This window comes from Filicampus tigris, chromosome 13, assembly GCF_054856515.1.
Source record: "Filicampus tigris isolate MCC_2025a chromosome 13, RoL_Ftig_1.0, whole genome shotgun sequence".
Lineage (NCBI taxonomy): Eukaryota > Metazoa > Chordata > Actinopteri > Syngnathiformes > Syngnathidae > Filicampus > Filicampus tigris.
This window is the reverse complement of record NC_141229.1, coordinates 13,518,274-13,538,566: the sequence shown is the minus strand read 5'-3', so window position 1 is coordinate 13,538,566 and position 20,293 is coordinate 13,518,274. Positions and strand designations below refer to the sequence as shown.

At 42.1% G+C, this 20,293-nt stretch overlaps 2 protein-coding genes and 1 non-coding gene across 3 annotated transcripts in view; 2 read left to right on the top strand and 1 right to left on the bottom strand.

The window, feature by feature from the left end:
* The first annotated feature begins 7,719 nt into the window (after nucleotides 1-7,719).
* Nucleotides 7,720-7,803, top strand: trnal-uaa (transfer RNA leucine (anticodon UAA)). Its single transcript has one exon. It is a non-coding gene; the product is annotated as a tRNA-Leu (tRNA).
* Nucleotides 7,804-10,270: 2,467 nt separating this feature from the next.
* Nucleotides 10,271-18,895, top strand: thbs1a (thrombospondin 1a). Its single transcript, XM_086048625.1, has 22 exons — nucleotides 10,271-10,416; nucleotides 10,512-10,595; nucleotides 10,689-11,248; nucleotides 11,331-11,409; nucleotides 11,693-11,782; nucleotides 12,059-12,168; nucleotides 12,468-12,593; nucleotides 12,862-12,958; nucleotides 13,199-13,372; nucleotides 13,451-13,627; nucleotides 13,707-13,880; nucleotides 13,959-14,239; nucleotides 14,324-14,542; nucleotides 14,640-14,747; nucleotides 14,948-15,107; nucleotides 15,230-15,348; nucleotides 15,658-15,892; nucleotides 15,979-16,206; nucleotides 16,300-16,571; nucleotides 16,661-16,758; nucleotides 16,840-16,979; nucleotides 17,068-18,895. The coding sequence occupies exons 2-22, from the start codon at nucleotides 10,532-10,534 to the stop codon at nucleotides 17,073-17,075; spliced, it is 3,519 nt and encodes a 1,172-aa protein (XP_085904751.1). The 5' UTR covers nucleotides 10,271-10,416; nucleotides 10,512-10,531; the 3' UTR covers nucleotides 17,076-18,895.
* The window catches only part of fsip1 (fibrous sheath interacting protein 1), a 44,613-nt gene continuing 38,309 nt past the window's right edge, over nucleotides 13,990-20,293 (bottom strand). Inside the window, exon 12 of the transcript XR_015089223.1 lies at nucleotides 13,990-14,067. The gene's annotated coding sequence lies outside the window, so the exon portion shown is untranslated. The remainder of the gene's footprint in view (nucleotides 14,068-20,293) is intronic.

The window sequence follows — 20,293 nt, the reverse complement described above, 5'->3', positions numbered from 1 at the left end:
TCGTTTACAAAGTTTTGAAAGGTAACATGATGTCAGCATGCATCAGCATTTTATTTATTGAACTGGTATCATTACATCATTCAACACTCAATATTATCAAGTGACTGTTTACTGCTGAAATTTCCTCAGACAGAGACTGAACTTTTTAAAACGCTTGGATTTTATCTCAGGGCGGCACGGTGATCGACTGGTTAGCACGTCCGCCTCACAGTTCAGAGGTCGTGGGTTCGATCCCGGCTCCGGCCTCCCCGTGTGGAGTTTGCATGTTCTCCCCGTGCCTGCGTGGGTTTTCTCCGGGTACTCCGGTTTCCTCCCACATTCCAAAAACATGCATTGTAAGTTGATTGGACTCTCTAAATTGCCCCTAGGTGTGATTTTGAGTGTGGATGTTTGTCTCTGTGTGCCCTGCGATTGGCTGGCAACCGATTCAGGGTGTCCCCCGCCCACTGCCCAAAGACAGCTGGGATAGGCTCCAGCACGCCCCGCGACCCTTGTGAGGAGAAGCAGCATAGATAATGGATGGATGGATTTCATATGCATATTCTTGGAATAATCATCCATCCATTATCTTCCGCTTATCCGAGGTCGGGTCGCGGAGGCAGCAGTTTCAGCATCGAAGCCCAGACTTCCTTCTCCCCAGCAACATCTTCCAGCTCTTCCGGAGGGATACCAAGGCGTTCCAAGGCAAGCCGGGAGACATTGTCTCTCCAGCGTGTTCTGGGTCGTCCTCGGGGTCTCCTGCCAGTGGGACATGCCCAGAACACCTCACCAGAGAGGCGTCCAGATGGCATCCTAATCAGATGCCCGAGCCAACTCAACTGGCTCCTCTCAACGCGGAAGAGCAGCGGCTTGACTCTGCGTCCCTCCTGGATGGCCGAGCTTCTCACCCTATCTCTAAGGGAGAGCCCGGACACCCTGCAAAGGAAACCCATTTCGGCCGCTTGTATCCGAGATCTTGTTCTTTCGGTCATGACCCACAGCTCATGACCATAGGTGAGAGTAGGAACGTAGATCGAGCGGTAAATTGAGAGCTTTGCTTTTCGGCTGAGCTCCTTCTTCACCACGACAGACCGATACAGGGTCCGCATCACAGCCGACGCTGCACCGATCCGCCTGTCGATCTCCCGTTCCATCCTACCCTCACTTGCGAACAAGACCCCAAGATACTTGAACTAATCCACTTGAGGCAGAATCCCATCCCCCTGACCTGAAGAGGGCACGCCACCCTTTTCCGACTTGGAATAATCAATAACAATCAATTAAATGCAACACAATTGTTACCATGTACCACTTTAACAATATGAGGACAAGTGGTTCAGATCATAGATGGATGGGTGATTGGATCAATAATGATATTGCTTTTGAATGAAAGTGTGAATCTTATGAAAGTGAATCTTCTGTTTGCTCTCTTGTTTGTGCTCTGTACTAGTTCCCCAAGACATCATTGAAAATTTGGACATGCCGTCAATTGTGTTATGACGAAGGAATACTTCGTATACTGTATGTATGCCATTTGCATCATTAAAGCGTTAAAATCTTGTCTACAATTAATTTGATAATGATTTGATAACTTCATTATCTTCCATGTACATTTAACAACTGTATAAACAAGTTTTGAAATAAAATAGCTGGCCGCCACGTTCATTGAACACGTCACTTGATAACCGCCACGTGTGTGTAAGCATTGACTAGACTGCGCAATTACATTCCCACACAGCTGCACCGAATCAAATGCATCTATAACATTAATCCTGAAAGAAAATAAAGCCATATTACTTGCAGCCAATAATATGAAATAAGTCTACCGAGTGAGATTCCACTTTTAATATGAAAGAGTCAGCGCCGGATGGTCTTTTGGAGCTTGTTCGCGATCTGCACACACACGGACAATGCTGGAAATAATATGTTCTCCCACATTGCGCACATGATGAACAGAGTGCTGCTTTGGTCCGGTGTGTGTAGCAGCAACTTCATTTATGAGCGCGGACTCTGCTTGCATTTTGGACATAACATCCAAATAGCTGCAAAGCTGCTGAGCTTGGACTGCACTGGGTAGTACCTAAAAGAGATCACCAGATCAGACCATCACATGTCTTGCTGCTCAGGAGTCCCTGTCAATCTGTTATAACCTGAGTTTTTTTTTTGTCCTCAACGAAATCATGTTCAAATTAAATGTATAAGGAATGTACAGTCAGATACACAATGAGACAAACCCACCACACCCTGTGTGTTATTCCAGCCTTTATTACCACTGTATGTGGTAAACACTGATTGTCATTCAAGCTTTAAGGCACAAATTATCACATTAGATTAAATCATTAAATCAAATGCCAACTACTCTACAACAACATAGCAACACTGTACATAACTCTTGGTTAAAAATTTGAAGATATTCACATGACTACAAGACCTGTGCGTTGCCAATAATTGATTTGCCCCGGGGCAGGATACACCCAGAACCAGTTGCCAGTCAAATGGAAGGTATATATAAACAAACAACCATTTTCACTCACATTCTCACCAATGGAACAAAGGTAAACGTGCCAATGACTTGTAACCGACACTGCCTTACGTGTACTCCATCCATCATCGATACCGCTTATCCTCACAAGGGTCGCGGGGCGTGCTGGAGCCTATCCCAGCAGTAGGCGGGGGACACCCTGAATTGGTTGCCAGCCAATCGCAGGGCACACAGAGACAAACATCTGCACTCACAATCACACCTAGGGGCAATTTAGAGTGTCCAATTAACCTACCAAGCATGTTTTTGGAATGTGGGAGGAAACCGGAGTACCCGGAGAAAACCCACGCAGGCACGGGGAGAACATGCAAACTCCACCGGGAGGCCGGGGCCAGGATCGAACCCACGACCTCTGAAATGGGAGTCGGACGTGCAAATCAGTCGACCACCGTGCCGCCCTCACGTGTACTCATCGAGTGATATACTGTAATTAAAGGGTCAATGTTGTGTTTTTGACCATGTTGACCTATTGGTATTGTTCCTGGCAGCATGTTAACCAAATGTTTATATGGGCTTCGGCTTTCCTGTGTGGAGTTTGCATGTTCTCCCCACTTCGGTGTGCTTTCACATCAACAAAACATAAACACAAGCTTAATGTTAAGACATAATGGGAAATGCATAAATAACCCTTTAAGCAACCAATATGTGAACACAAATGGTGCGGCAACACATAGAAATTAAATTTAACAGTACTCACAGTCATATCGTCGCTGTCCTGTGAAAAACACTTATGTCCATTTTTTTCTTAATTTGATGTGAATGGTGTTTCTGCATTACAGACATCGCATTAATGTGAACATTTTTTGAAAATTCCAAAGTTGGACATACATGCTTTCCACAGGGCAGTGACGATATATTCGTTATCCTCCATGAGGAGCACTCTATACTTCACTTCAGATGTCCATGTCTGTCTTCTTATACTAGCCTCAGGTGGCCAAAGCAGGCAGCAGCACAATGGCCATTCAATTGATGCAAAGTGTGACAAAAAATGTTTAATTCAATTTAATTCAATTTAATTATGTTATTACAGTGTATGTTTTAATAAAATACAGTTTTATGCAGTACTATTTTTCTAATTAAAAGAACACATTAAAACATTTTTTTGGGGGGGACTGGAACAGATGAATGGCATTTCCATTCATTTCAATGCGGAAAGATGATTTGAATGAATGGAAGGGTCGTGGTTATCCTTATCATGCAACTTTGTACGCTTTAACACAATTGACATCTGCAGCCGCAGACAGCTTTTCTTAACTGCCGGAGACCAGCAAACCCACTTTGCTGTCAATCAAGTCTGATACACAGTAAACCCATCCATGTCACTATGAAACAAGGTGAACAAATGTAATTGGTGCCTTAGCAGCATATTTTTAATAACAAACATCGCCCTCAAACTGTACACATGATATTTCTTGCCCCAACTCAAACAAACATCTGGGAACACAAAACAGGCCAAATGTTCACATTTGAACTAAACGTGTAGAATTATTTTTACTCAGGCACATCCAGTAAAGGGGAGGAATTTTCATTGTTAGGCGAAAGGCTTCAAAGAAGTTATGGAAAAGTGGGTCAGATAGAAAGACTTGGAACAAAGAACAAGTCTGAACCGCAAACAAGGGAGACAGTGCCCTGCTTGGATCAAATAGAGGGAGGAAGGAGGGATAATAGTAAACACGTGCAGGTAATCAAGGTGGGGCGTGAAAAATGCTTAAGGGGAAAGACAAAAAACAACAGAAAGCAATAAGCAACTGTAAGAGGTGGCAAAAGTACTCACACACCTTAAAGCGGAAGTCAACCCCAACATATTATTTTCAAGAATATGTTCCCAGCAGGCCCACTAGGTGAAACACGGCATTCTGATTAATTTTGCATTTGTGGAATATAAGTTAAGCAGCTAAATGCATTCGTTTTTAGCCATCTATGGGGGCGGCCATTTTGTCACTTCTGTCAACTGAAAATGACATCACAACTGCTCACAACGACCAATCACGGCTCAGATTCAGAAAACAGGTAAGAACTACACACGCCTAAAAAAAAAACCTGGTAAAAGCAGAAGTTTTGATTCATATACTCAAAGCGAAAATCAAGTCAAACATTTTTGGGGCAATAATATGTTCTGTTAAGCATAATAAATCATAGAATGTAGCATACAATTTTATGCAGCAATGCCCCCTGCTGTCGATGGTAATTGACGTCAAAGTGCCCACTGTGCACCACTTGCGAACGTCACATTACCAAACCCCGAAACAGGTGAGCCATGACCTCTTCCACCATGCTGCATGTGACACATTGTTATTTTTTCCCCCATTTATACGAAGTCATCATCCCAATTCTCCCAAATGCCAAAAAAAGCATCATCTAATGTATGAGGATAAATATATCTCCAGGTTGACAGAATGAGGTGGCATTCATCATCCAATTGGCAGATTTTCGGGACTGCAGGGTGCACTATGCTGTAAAACAGCTGCTTGGTATCTTGGGACATGGCAACCCCAAACGTTTAATATCCACGTTTCCACGGTCACGGCACACACATCCCAAAATCAGACCTGAATTTTACGAGGACAAGGCCAGGAAACGGGGTTTCCACAGCAAGTGGAGCTTGGAAATGTGTCTTGAGGGACAAGGAAATACTTTTTGTCTGTAAAAAGTCCACTGGATAACATCACTGGGGATCTTTACTACTTCCTTTGGAGACATTGCGGTATTTTTTTTTTTTTGTGGCAAATCCTGCCATTCTTTGTGAAATTTTACATAGTTTACAGTTAACTGTCATTGTTAACAGTCTTTGAACCGTAAGATTTGTTTCTGTTGCTACCCATACACAAAAGACAGAAGTAATTCAGCAAGACAATGTAGCCTCTTTAAGAGCAATATTTACCTTTTCCAGGTTAGATGCTAAGACAAACATGTTTTTTTTTTTATTTTCTCATATCAATTACATTTGTTTTGTGGTTAGCACGTCCGCCTCACAGTTCAGAGGTCGTGGGTTCGATCCCGGCTCCGGCCCCCCTGTGTGGAGTTTGCACGTTCTCCCCGTGCCTGCGTGGCTTTTCTCCAGGTACTCCGTTTCCTCCCACATTCCAAAAACATGCATGGTAAGTTGATTGGACTCTGTAAATTGCCCCTAGGTGTGATTGTGAGTGCGGATGTTTGTCTCTGTGTGCCCTGCGGTTGGCTGGCAACCAATTCAGGGTGTCCCCTGCCTACTGCACGAAGACAGCTGGGATAGGCTCCAGCACTCCCCGCGACCCTTGTGAGGATAAGCGGTACAGATAATGGATGGATGGATGTCTGTCTTATTTGAAAAAAAGCCTCTTGCCTGAAGACAGCTGGAATACAGCACACCCTCGACCCTTAGCGAATATAAGAGGTTCGGAGAATGAATGAATGAATGAATGAATGAATGAATTACTTTTTTAAAGTTTAAAATCAAACTTCAGTTGTGTCCCTACGTTTTCACTGGGAAGAATTTTGAATATTCACATGGTTCACAGTAGTACGTGGCATATTTCAGATCCTCTTCAGGTATGGAAAAGCCCAAAAGTTTTTTCATTTGTTAATTTCTCTGTACCTCTGATGATACTTTACCTATGATACCTATGAGGGGTTTAAAATCTCACAATCCCTGTTACCTAAATTATTTTTTGATCTTGCTAATTTCTAAGATATTTTTGTTAAATGGCCCGCACAGTCCTTATGGTCAATACGGTATTAGCATAAATGCCATGTGACTATATTTCATGTTATGTTATGCTAAAAACTCACTCCTGACACTTTCAGTCCTGCTACTCAAATGAGGACTTTCAGTACAATAAAACAACACCTTGAGATGGGCCAATACATTTGAATGGTGTAAATGCTTATTATCACATTTAGGGTTGTAAAAAAAAAAGACAAAAATGTAAGCACATTTTGATTGTGTTACAACAAGATTCAGTGGAATGGCCCGTTTATAATTAAATATAGTGGCACATCCAATAAGAAAACCACCACAGATGTTTAGGCTATGTTTTATCTTGCATATGCGCTTTAACAAAAACAAACTCGCTCAGACACAAGACTCCTTCAACATCCAAATTTCCTTTGTGCTTTTAAATGGCACGTGTTCTGTCGGCCCATTAGTCAACAGCGTCCATTTAGCGGGAGAAAGTCATTGCACTGAAGCGGGTGTATTACCATCACCATCACTCAGCACATCACAGCTAAGGGTCACCATGGATGTCTTGTACTACTGTATGTGTGCGAGAAGGCGAACATTCATTAAACATAAGCATGTCATGACATCACTTTCCCGGACTGAACATATTTGCTGCCACCACTTTATCATTTTCTTCCTTGCATTTGTCCTCACATATGTCAGGTTCTAAATGCAGAACTGTGTCTGACTCACAGCGACGGATGAAAACGAGAATGTTTTATACTTTTCACTTCACCAAACACAGAGATGATCTTCTCTTCCAGATAAGATCATTTCCTCTCCTGTTTGACAGAAGCGCTGGTGAATGGCTAGCATCGGTGATTTATAGCGGCCACTGTTCAGGCATGCACCAGACACACACACACACACACACAAAAAAAATTCCCAACTCATCGCCCATGCATCTCTTGGGAAAAATAGTTTTTGACTCACGAACTTCCTGGTAATAGGTCACTTGAGAGTGCTAGTGAACACGTTCCACACCAAATATTCAGTTTTGACATGGCTAGTCACTGTTATATGTCTCTGTAGATAAACGCAATTAAGATGACCCTCATTTAACCTGCTCATTTACTGCAGGGATAAACATTCAGATCATTACAGAATTGGACGACAATTAAGAAGTCCCCCAAAGAAAAATAGAAATTTTTAAAAGACTGCCTATTTAGCTCACTCCACAGGTTTTCAATGTTGTGTGTGTGTGTGTGTGGGGGGGGTGTGTGTGTGTGTGTGTGTGTGTATATATATAAATATATATATATATATATATATATATATATATATATATATATATATATATATATATATATATATATATATATATATATATGGTTCACCAGACACAGAATCAAGCTCCTCCCATCATAGCCTTCTCAAACTGGTGCTAAGATGCAGTTGGGAACTGAAAACTTGCAGTGCAGTTTGCAGTAAAAAAAAAAAAAAAAAAAAAAAAATTCACATTTTAATTATTGATTTTATACTATCATGAAAAGCCTGTACTAGGATGGCCGAGTGGTTAAGGCGTTGGACTTAAGATCCAATGGATGTAAAGTCCTCGTGGGTTCAAACCCCACTCCTAGTAAAAAGTGAACAATCTGTTGATCTGATCTCACACTCCCTGTGTTAACTAAATGTAAGAAAGTTATCCACTGAAGTTTTTTCAAGCTTTTTTTTTAATTCTCAGTGAATAATGCGCAAATCCCAATGACAAAAGTCAAGCACACAAGGGCTGTACAGTTAGCTGCGTATGTAAACAAGGACTTTTCTGCCATGGTGGACGCTCGTGCTCTGCTAGTGGCTCTGATTGATTAGTTTCAGTGATTCAGTGTTCAACAACAGTGATCATCTGGCTGATGTCCAATCGTTCTTAATGTTTTTGAGTGAGTCACTGTGCTGTGTGTTTTGACATGTAGCAACAGAGGCCTCTTACACACACTTTCCACTATATCTGTTGAGACACGGGCGTTTGTTTTACCTGAACTGCCGCTGATACTCTTCGTACTTGAGGCCTCCCCCGGGCCGTTGCAAAGCAGATACCACGGGAGTGGCAGGCCTCCTCCTCAAAAAAGTAAAGTTCAAACAACTTACTGCTGCAGGCGTCATCATAAAAGATGCTTGAAATTGTTTCTAAGGTTTGGCGTTACAATTATTAGTGCACGCAGCATCATAACAACAAACCAAATTCTCAGGTGTTTTTTCAGGTCAACAAACTAAATTATTCATGTAATTTGAAGAACTTTTGTCTCATCCTTATAGTTAGATGCACAATACAGACTATGACCACATTCAAAAATATATTTTTTCAAATGAAGATTTGTATCCAGCTCCTGAATGCGATCTCACTGCATCATAAAGCAGTACCTCATGAGCTGTAAAAACACGCATATTTATATATTGGCCTTAAGTCTGCGATTTCAAATAGAAAAATTCTCTCATCCAATGATGTGAATCAGCATGAGGACTCTTCACCATTATGGGATGTTTTGTCGCGCGTGCGCAGTGTAAAAGTTTGTTATCTATGGCCTGCTTCCGGCGAGGCTGTTCAGTCTTTTGGCGCATTTTGTCAGTTGTTCCTCCCACGCCGTGAGATCACATTCACGCAATCGTCCCACCTGGCTGATATCAGCAAACACCCTTCCCAGCGGGCTCAAAACTCTGCTCCCACCTCCACAATGTTTTCCATTTGAATCACAGCTTTGGACCAGTGAGCATTGTTAGCACCTTAACGCCTCCTTTGGCCTTTATCACATGTATGCAAGTGTTTTTTTTTGTCTTATACTGTATGTCTAACCTACTTTTAAATATGGTAAATGTGTGATGTAGATCTTGACCAACAACTTCCAGCTTACTGTACTGTACTGACAGGTTTTCTCAGTCCTCTGACCCCCTCCTGCCCCAATAAAACAAAACTGCACCTTTCAGAGTGACTTTTTATTGTGGATGGTCTAAGGCGCATCCGTGCATTAATCATGGTGTCGAATCAGCATGTTGATATAGCATGGTGATATACACCCATAGGTAGGATGGATTATCTCAGCAAAGGAGAAGTGTTCACTATCACAGATTTAGACAGGTTTGTGAACAATATTTTTCAGAGAAATAGTTATATTGTTTATGTAGAAAAAGTTATATATATATATATATATATATATATATATATATATATATATATATATATATATATATATATCATAAATACTGACATAGATAGATAGATAGATAGATAGATAGATAGATAGATAGATAGATAGATAGATAGATAGATAGATAGATAGATAGATAGATAGATAGACGGATAGACAGACAGACAGACAGACAGATAGACAGATCAAAGTGAGTTGGAAAATAATGTAATATTTAAAAAAAATAAAAATAAAAAGTACCCAGGAAGATTGCAAAACTACAGACCAAACTAGATTTTATGGCTACAGGGGACAGTTGCAAGACTTGTATGGTATGTGTTATTATGCTGAATATTGTTCCTGAGAGGTACAGGCAAGTCTCACTGTGTTGCTCACTGAGTCACCTGGTGGTCACATTAAAAATAACACAACGTGAAAATTCTTCAACTGGTCAATGTGCAAACTGGGAGCTACTATATAGAACAAACAGTATTGATAAACAAACTTAAGTATGCTGTAAGTGATGGGATAATATGTTTTTATTTCTATAAATAAACATGACCCATCTATAAATTGCCCAGGTAATAATTCCTTCCCATACTCATTGTCCTATATTGTATATAATGTAAAAGTTAATAATAGCACATACGTATTTAACCGGACGATTAAGCTTTTATTAGACCGGAAACGCCCCCACCCCTGGCACGGGTGAGTGTATGGAATATTTGTTCGCTGAGCTTGTGGAATGCATTTTTGTGCGCGTCTCGGATGTGACTGCGACGAGTTGTGTGAGGTAAGAGGCCCCGGGTCCGCCCCGCGACTGCGCGAGTGTGCGCATCTGGGCTGCCATTGGTGCAGCCCGCGTCTCAGGAATGTATCTCAACCCTTCAAATAGCCACCACTTGCGTCCTAACAGGCAGTCACTCAGTGCAACAGAACTTGAGAGCATCAATTGGAAAAAAAAATCTTTACTTTTATTGAGCCTCAAGAAAAAGAGACAGGATAAATAATAACAGAAGGACATCTTTTTTTTAAATCCACTCTATTTTTTCAAGGAATCTTCTGTTTTTAAGGTTTGTAAACTTTCTATCATTAATTATGCTTTACAAATGACAAATTTGGGTGTGAAATGAGTATAATATGTGATTTATTCTTGTCTTGATTTTAGCTTTGACTTTAGAAAAAGAGATGATGCTGCGTGGCATCTTTCTATTGTTGATGCTTTGGAGTTGTGAGGGTGCAATGCTGGCAGGTGAGAATGCAGAAAAATGACTTCAAATGAGTTACATCTGCATTTTCCTTTCATAATGAAAATAAAAATGCGTATGTGTCCTTTGTTCCACAGAGACCCGTGATGACAATAGTGTTTATGACATATTTGATCTGGTGCGGGTGGACAAGAGGCACAATGGAGTGACTTTGGTCAAAGGGGCTGACCCGTACAGCCCGGCGTACAAAATTCTGAACGCAGACCTGATCCCCCAGGTCCCTGACAGTTCCTTCAGGGACCTTATCGACTCCATCCAGTTGGAGAGGGGTTTCATCCTCCTGGTCAACCTGAAGCAGTCCAGGAGGAATAGAGGAAGCCTCCTGACCATTGAGAAGAAAGACGGCTCGGGTCCCGTGTTGGAAATCATCTCCAACGGCAAGGCCAACACGTTGGACGTCTTCTACTCCACCGGCAATCACCAGCAGCTGGTGTCCATCGAGGAGGCCCACTTAGCTACAGGACACTGGAGGAACATCACACTCTTCTTCCAGGATGACCGCGTGAAACTCTTGGTAGGCTGCGATGAAATCAATGTGTCCGAGATGGACGAACCCATCCAGAAAGTGCTGTCCCAGGAGCTGGCGGACACCGCCAGGCTCAGGATTGCTAAGGGAGCAACTAGGGACAAATTTATGGTAAGAACTCATTTGAAGTCTCCTCTTCACTGCTGTATATTTGTTTGGAGCATGTCTGTTAAATATTGTATCTTTATTACAGGGGGTGCTTCAGAATGTGAGATTTGTCTTTGGGACATCCCTGGAGACAATTCTGAGAAATAAGGGATGTGAAAATGGAGGTAAGGTTTCAGAGTATATTCTACCGAGTGCGTTAGAGAATTGGGTTTACTGTTTTTCCAGTTTAGTAGCACGCTGTATTTTTTTTTTTCCTCTTCCCAGGGACAGTCCTATAATTAGCTTATGTCCCAAATGATGATCGTGAAGTAATAATAAAAACAGAAGGCAATAGAAAATAATATTATGAAATTTACTGCAGTACAGGGCACAGAAATAAATGGTATAACTATTTCTTGATGTACAAAACAATATTATTGATCCATTGCATTGTGTTCTCACCTGCAGCTGCTTTGACTGACGTCATGACTCTGGAAAACACAATGAATGGCTCCAGCCCTGCCATTAGGACCGATTACACTGGCCACAAAACCAAAGGTGAGACCTTCTCCAATACTTGGTGGATTTTGTGTCATTTCAATGCCCTACCTTTTACTTAATATACCTATCATGAGCTGTCTCTTCACTGGACATCATTTGAAATCAGTTGAAAACATTGCCGATTTCACATGTCGGTGATAATAGATTTTTAATAATGTACTTTGTATTTAACTATGCAAACATCTTGTGAGTCGTCTCTGTGAAAATAAGATACAGTATAGTCAGTCGTTTTGGAGGTAAGGTCATTATTAAGTGGGGTTCTCTCCACTCCAGATCTCCAGTCGTTCTGTGGCCTCTCCTGCGAGGACATCGCAGGCCTGTTCAAGGAGCTGCGAGGACTCGGCGTGGTGGTGAAGCATGTGACCAACGAGCTGCGTAAAGTGGTAAGCACTGCAGAACCGCTCCTTGTCTGTTAGCATCCAAGTTAGCGCATTCCCAGTGCCACTTGTCACTGCTGTGGCAGCCTGTGGCCAAGTTCCTAATGAGAGCCATGTGAATACACAACTATGTTGCTTCTATTTGTATTGCTTCACTAGAATCAGGCTGTGTCTTAATCATTATGTCGGATGGTGATTCATTTGTGCTGGAACTTTGGCAAAGTGAAAGTTTTCCATCCTTGGTCCCCAGCTTGCACCCCTCCCCTCACTCCCCTCACTCACTCTATTCCTGTTTTTTCCCGCAGTCTGAGGTCAGCGCCAAGATTCAAGATCAGATCAAGAACCACAGCAGTGTTTGCATCCACAATGGGATTGTGCACAACGACCGAGACGAGTGGACCGTGGATGACTGCACCGAGTGTACCTGCCAGGTAAGTGAAGAAACAGTTGTGTTTCCTACTGTGGGTGCCAACACAATGTGAACAGCTTAGTGAGGCAACAGAGCAGATTTCATTGAAACAAACAAAAGAAAAGCATGGGGACATTTTCTCTGCATGGATGCCAGTTCTGATTTTTGTCAACAAAGCAGGAGTTGTTAATGTCCTGCTTACAACCATGATGTTGTAAAAAAAGCAATAAAATTGACGCCTGAAATGCAGCCCATTATTCTTGTACTAATCTGACTGTCTCTCCAATTAGAACTCTGCCACTGTGTGTCGAAAAATCTCCTGCCCTCTGATTCCCTGCACAAATGGTACCGTGCCAGAGGGAGAGTGCTGCCCCCGATGTGGAAATCGTAAGTTTTTCTTTGTTCAAATACAGTAATGTGAGAGCCTCAACTTATGGGTTTTAAGTACAAATCAATATAATTTCAGTTCATTCCAGAGTGGAAAAGTGATTTGATATAGGTAAAATTAGTTACTAACTTGGTCATGGAATGAATTCAACTCATAAGTCAAGGCACCACTCAACTTGTTTAATTCTTGTCTACTTTGTGCCAAAATGTCATGTTTTTCAACCACCTCCCCTCTTATAGCAAGTGACTCTGCTGAGGACGACTGGTCCCCCTGGTCTCAGTGGACCCGCTGTTCGGTGACTTGTGGTCGGGGCATCCAACAGCGTGGACGCTCTTGCGATCGTATCAATAGCAACTGTGAGGGCACCTCAGTCCAAACCCGTGACTGCTTCCCTCAAGAATGTGACAAACGCTGTAAGTAAGACTTGATTTAAATTATATCTACTCAAGCGATAAAGGATGAGAAATGAATTGTGTATCTGCCACTCGCAGTCAAGCAGGATGGAGGGTGGAGCCATTGGTCTCCCTGGTCTTCATGCTCTGTGACCTGCGGGGAGGGGGTCATCACTCGTATACGCCTCTGCAACTCTCCAACACCCCAGATGGGTGGCATGGACTGCCAGGGCGAGGGACGCCAAACTGAAATCTGCCAAAAGTCACCTTGTCCCAGTAAGCTACATTTTATAATCACAAATACTTCCAGACTATGGAAGAACAAACTGATTGTTGTAATTTGCCAAACTTTCAGTCGATGGAGGTTGGGGACCTTGGTCACCATGGGACACATGCACTGTTACATGTAATGGAGGCATCCAGAACCGCAAACGTCTCTGTTCTGACCCTGTTCCCAAATACGGTGGAAAGGACTGTGTTGGTGACGCCACCATGTCTCAAGTGTGCAACAAACAGGACTGTCCCATTGGTAAGCACATACAATTATCTCTGAATTATTTAGAAATTACATTTGCATTACACAACACCAAACAATTTTCCTCTGCAGATGGTTGCCTCTCCAACCCATGCTTCCCTGGCTCCAAGTGTATCAGCTTCCCCGATGGCTCGTTCAAGTGTGGCAAATGTCCGCTCGGCTACAAAGGAGACGGCATCACCTGCAAAGACATTGATGAGTGCAAGGAGGTCCCCGATGCTTGCCACACACACAATGGAGTCCATCGCTGTGAGAACACAGAGCCAGGTTACAACTGCCAGCCATGCCCTGCTCGTTACTCTGGTCCACAGCCCTTTGGACGGGGAGTGGAGCAGGCAACTGCGAAAAAACAGGTTTGAATTGTTACTTAGTGCTTGTTCTTGATCAGAAACTAGCTGTTTCTGTGTTATTAAGTTCCTGAGATGTTTTGCTTTCAGGTTTGCAAACCACGTAATCCATGCCAGGATGGGAGCCACAACTGCAACAAAAACGCCAACTGCATTTACTTGGGTGTCTTCTCCGATTCGATGTTCCGCTGTGAATGCAAGCCAGGGTATGCTGGTAATGGCCACATTTGCGGAGAAGATACTGACCTGGATGGTTGGCCCAACTCTGACTTGTTATGTGTGGCGAATGCTACCTACCACTGCAAGAAGGTAACCTCAAACTACTACACAAATCCAAAAGGCCACAAATGCATGATAAAACCATTAAATCTAACTGCTTATGTTCTTTTTCTTTTTTTCTATACAGGATAACTGCCCCAACCTTCCCAATTCTGGTCAGGAAGATCATGACAAGGATGGCCGTGGTGATGAATGTGACCACGATGATGACAATGATGGTATCCCTGATGATAGGGTGAGTAATCCCAACAGTGTATTTTATTGGTTTAACACCATGCCTTCCCCACAGAGCAGACATAGCTACAAATCAGCTTTATGCACACCAATAGAAATGCTTAATTTCCCCTTTGTGTGTTTTCTTGTTTAAGTAAAAAACATTAACTATATAATATCATATATTTCAATAATTAAATTACATTCTTGGTATTTCCTTAGGACAACTGCCCGAGAGTGTACAACCCCTCCCAGTATGATGCAGACAGGGATGATATCGGTGACAGTTGCGACAACTGTATTTTTGAGTCAAACACTGACCAGACCGACACTGACAATAATGGGGAGGGTGATGCCTGCGCAGTGGATATTGATGGTGACGGTAAGTGACCATTTACAAAGTACAATCCCAACAGTGGTTTTATGTTTCAGATCTTCCAAGGATCTTAAAAAACATTAGCTTGGTCCCTTAGACTAATACAATTATGTGCTTCAACTCAACAGGCATTCTGAATGAGAATGACAACTGCGTATATGTTTACAATGTGGACCAGAGAGATACAGATCGGGACGGGGTGGGAGACCACTGCGATAACTGCCCTCTCGAGCATAACCCAGATCAGGTAAGGTCAGATCTCGGCTTACTCCTTTACATTATTCATCTCACAGCATGGACCAATTGCGTGCTGTGAAAAAATGTCAAGGATGTGTCTGGAACCATGGAGGCAGTAAATTTACTTTAAAGAAAGAGAGGAATGCGTCAGCCTCATCCAACTTTGAATCAAATGTAATTTGAGGAATGCAGTTCTTGCTTGCATGCTAGAACACAAGGGATTGTCTTTAAATTGTGCCAAGAGAATCATTTCTCATACTAAAGAATAAGAGTCTCCCAGTGATCAGGCCATAAAACTAAAAATTCCTTTTTCCAACAGACTGACTCAGACTCGGATCTCGTGGGAGACAAGTGTGACAACAACCAGGACATTGACGAGGATGGTCACCAGAACAATTTGGACAATTGCCCTTACATACCAAATGCCAACCAGGCAGACCATGACAAGGATGGCAAGGGTGACGCCTGTGACCATGATGACGACAATGACGGTATTCCCGATGACAAGGACAATTGCAGGCTGGCCTTTAACCCCGATCAGTTGGACTCTGATGGTGAGTCACTCTTTCAATCAATCCTCTCACTTTATCATGTACAGTATTTATAATATCTGTGCCTCATGACACATGTTTCGTTTTAGGTGATGGCCGAGGCGATGTGTGCAAAGATGATTTCGACCAAGACAACGTCCTGGATATTTATGACGTTTGCCCAGAGAACTTTGCCATCAGTGAAACTGACTTCCGTCGTTTCCAGATGGTTCCCCTTGATCCTAAAGGCACTTCCCAGATTGATCCCAACTGGGTGGTCAGACATCAAGGCAAGGAGCTGGTACAGACTGTCAACTGCGACCCAGGCATTGCCGTTGGTACGAAACCACATATCCACATGCCTCTTTAGAGATTTACTTAGAACCCATGTAGGACTTGGCGAAACCTAAACCATCTCTTCTTCCAACAAGGTTTTGACGAGTTCAGTGCTGTCGACTTCAGCGGAACATTCTTCGTCAACACAGACCGAGACGATGACTACGCTGGTTTCGTGTTTGGCTACCAGTCAAGTTCTCGATTCTACACAGTCATGTGGAAGCAGATCACACAGACCTACTGGTCTCACACTCCCACGTGGGCACAAGGCCGCTCAGGCCTGTCCATCAAAGTGGTGAACTCCACCACTGGCCCTGGTGAGCACCTGAGGAACGCACTGTGGCACACTGGAGACACACCGGGACAGGTGAGCACTCAGTTTGATATGACTCAAAGAGTCCTCTTGGTTAAAGATTTGAAGTCATTTTAACATTTACCGTATATTGATTTATACAGGTACGTACTCTGTGGCACGACCCTAAGAACAATGGCTGGAAGGACTTCACCGCCTACAGATGGCACCTGATCCATAGACCAAAGACTGGACTTATTAGGTAAGTTTTAAACACGAAGAAAGAAATCCTGACATCTTTGTTATTTGAAATGATCTCACATGATTGCTCTTTGGTTTTTAGAGTTGTGATGTACGAGGGCAAGAGAATCATGGCCGACTCTGGAAACATCTTTGACAAGACCTATGCTGGGGGGCGACTAGGGTTGTACGTCTTCTCTCAGGAGATGGTTTACTTCTCTGACCTTAAATATGAATGTAGAGGTAAGATTTCAAATGCATATACAGTACATTAGTTTTGGTCTTTGTAAAACAATCAGAGACTCATCTGTCTGTTTTCAATTTCTTTTAGATGCATAATGCAATTAAGACACATCCTGGCAGAAGGACGTCTCCCAATTTGATGATACAATCCAGGCAATGCACGTTGGAGGAATGATGAGCAAGAGTGGTAGCGTGAGGTAACGTGACCTCAGGACTTGAAAGCTAAATGAAAGTTCAATGATATATCTGCACCAAATTCATATTGCGAGCGCAGCTCTGCTCAGAAGAATTTGGCCCCTGCCTTTGCATCCAAAGGGGCGGCCACATTTATTGCTTTGCACACCTGAACTTTGTTGGCATTTTCTCTGTGGAGGAAGGATCAAAGGGAAATTCCTTCTTTTCATTTTCTTTTCATCCTTGAGCATTAATGTACATCTGCTGTGGACTCTAACATACTCAATTTGAAGAAAGCAGTAGGAGAACTTTCTCTGGCTGGGGGAATATTCCCTCTCGAAGGAGCCATTGAGGGACCATGGATAGTTTGTAATGACTGTTATGAGATAAGATTCTATTCTGAGTGTGGTTTGAATGAATATGCATGTGTATTAGCAAACAAAAAGTCAAAGAAAAAAGGGCTATTTTTTCACCATCCCATTAAGTCACCCTTCCAAACCTACTTATTAAAGGTCTTCTACATAGGAATGGCCAAACAGGAGAACTTCTCAGGTTAAGAGCACAAAAAGGAGAGCACAGGGCCCAAAGCAGGTATACTCTGCAATGCTTTGGAACTATGATTTTTGGCAAATAATATGTAGTGTACCGATTTATCTTTTATGAAACTATTAAGGGGATTCAAAAGAAGGGAAGGGCATAATTATTAATTCATCATTAAGAATTCACTTGATTGTGTGCTAATGAATTGTAGCTTGAAGTACCGGTAACTGAGGCAACACGGAGTAGTGCACTAATGCAACCAGCAGAGGTACTGTTCAAGTTCCAATTACTTGGCTGTCTGAATGAGTGAAATCAGATATGGGAAGCTGAGCCACATCCACGATATACCAACTCCTCCAGGCAGCACTATTCTGCTCAGTATCGTAACACGAGTTCAGAATTTTACCTTTAAAAATATGTATATGTCCACACTCCATTGAATGTCCATCCATTGTAGAAAATGAGGCAGTCTACTTTCAAACATAATTACATCTGTCAAAAGTTTGACAAAAGGGTAACAATATCACCTTTTTTGTAATTTTATTTTTTTTAGCTAAAATCTTGCCCTTCCAATGAATCAATTAGACTCCGGACCATGTATGCGTGTGCACAACATGCATGACTGGTGTGCCTGAAATTGTGTGAATATTTCTGACAAAGGGAAAACAAAAGGATATCCTTTAAGTACAATTATTACCTCATGAATGGTTTTTGAATTGAGGCCATAAACAGACAAACAAAGCATTTTTCTTAGAACAAATTTAATGGCTTCAATTTGCTTTTGGTATTTTTTTATTTTTTTTTATTTTTCAAGACTGTACTAACAGTCATGTGCTGTATATAAGATATTTTTCTAGGGGAGAAAAAAAAGCCCAAACAGGAAAAAATAAGGAAATGTTGTCTTGACTATGTTTTGCTATGTGTATTTGCCAGTGCCTTTGTTTTGATAAATTATTATGTTAAAGTTATGTCATTTGTGTAGATATATGCTATTTAAATAATTTATCTTGAAGCGTAGCCTCGTGGAAACGCTTCTGTCTGTATAAACTCATTTGCACACTGATATGAGGATGTCTTTTTATTTTGATGACGCTTTTCCATAAACATTTGTACCATAGTTTTTACCAAAAAATGCTGTTTATACTTGTACTTGTTATTTTGTTATATGTCAAGAGAAAAATAAACACTTCCGGAAAGAAGTATCTCTTGTCACTTGTGGTCTTTACAGTATTTCAGGGGCAGTATTTCAGTTGAAAAGTCAGATGGATAGTTCAAGGCCCTGGATGTTATATTTACTTTGATTGAGATCTCGTCCTTACAAAAGCAAAAGGGAGTCGAGTAATGCTGCGTCAAGCAACTGGAATCCATTAGTTGGGTCTGCTGATGGTTCAGAGAAAGGGAGTATCCTTGGGAGTCAACAGCAGGAAAACTCACCATGAAATATAACCCTCTTAAACAGCACATTCATACAGATATGATTACACATCACATAGGCATCTCTTTAAACCTTCGAGCGCTGCATGTGAACAGCAGACTTTGAGGAATTTAGCACACCGGAGAGACAAATTCACTCACTTTAGTGATGTCAATTTGACTTTCTGCTGAGCATTGTCACTGGATGGAATGTGCTTTAAAATAGTTTTTCTTAGAAAATGCCTTAATTTATTATTCTTATCTATACAGCTAAGACAAAGCTTATCTATACAGCTAAGACAAAGCGTCGGCATGGGTAAGGACGGATTTCCTCAGTCTGTAGGTGGATCAGAACAGTGACAGCAGCCTGTCACTGAAGTTGCTCTTCTGCCCGGAAATGTTGGTATGCCGTGGATGCTCTGGATTGTCCATGATGGACAAAGATGTGTTCAGTGTCCTTTCTGACACAGATGTCACTCTGCCCACAACACACCTTGCATCTCAGAAACGTGGTCCCTGCCTAACAGAGACTGAAAGAGGTTGAAGGCACTGGAGAAGTCTAGAAATGTAGTCCTTAGAGTACCGCTGTCTCCGTCCTAGTAAGAAAGATGTCGGAGGAGTAATATGCACACTACAGTGGGTCAAAGGCATAATGGAAATGCAGTCTGAGGTGGTGTACGGCTCCTCTTGTCCAAAGCCAGCTGGGTTCCAGGTCCAGTTTACCCCAGACTGTCACTAGGACAAGCACTATAGAAAATGGATGGTTGAAATAACTTTTGCCAAACGTTACACATCAACAGGAGGTCAAGTTGTGTACAGTAGGTATAGTGCAGTGGAAGGTCTGGCCAAAGAACCCAGACAGTCTAAGAATGCAGCGTGTCTCTTTACATAGAGACATTAACACTGACTCATTCTTGCCATTTTTAGCTCACCACTCTGTATCCTGCGCACCAAATATGCTTGATCTCTTCCTTCCCTTTGCATCACTAATCATTTGCGAAACTAAGAAAATCTTATCTGCTGAATAGTCCGAACAAGTGTTTACTTTATGCGTGTGTTTAGGTTCCTGGATAATGTTGCGAGATTATATCTTCTAGAGAGGCTCTCACCAGGGTCCGACCTCGTAGGCTCCACCTGGCTGACATGTTTCAGTTCACAGGAATGTGAGATTATTCCTACTGTCGGCA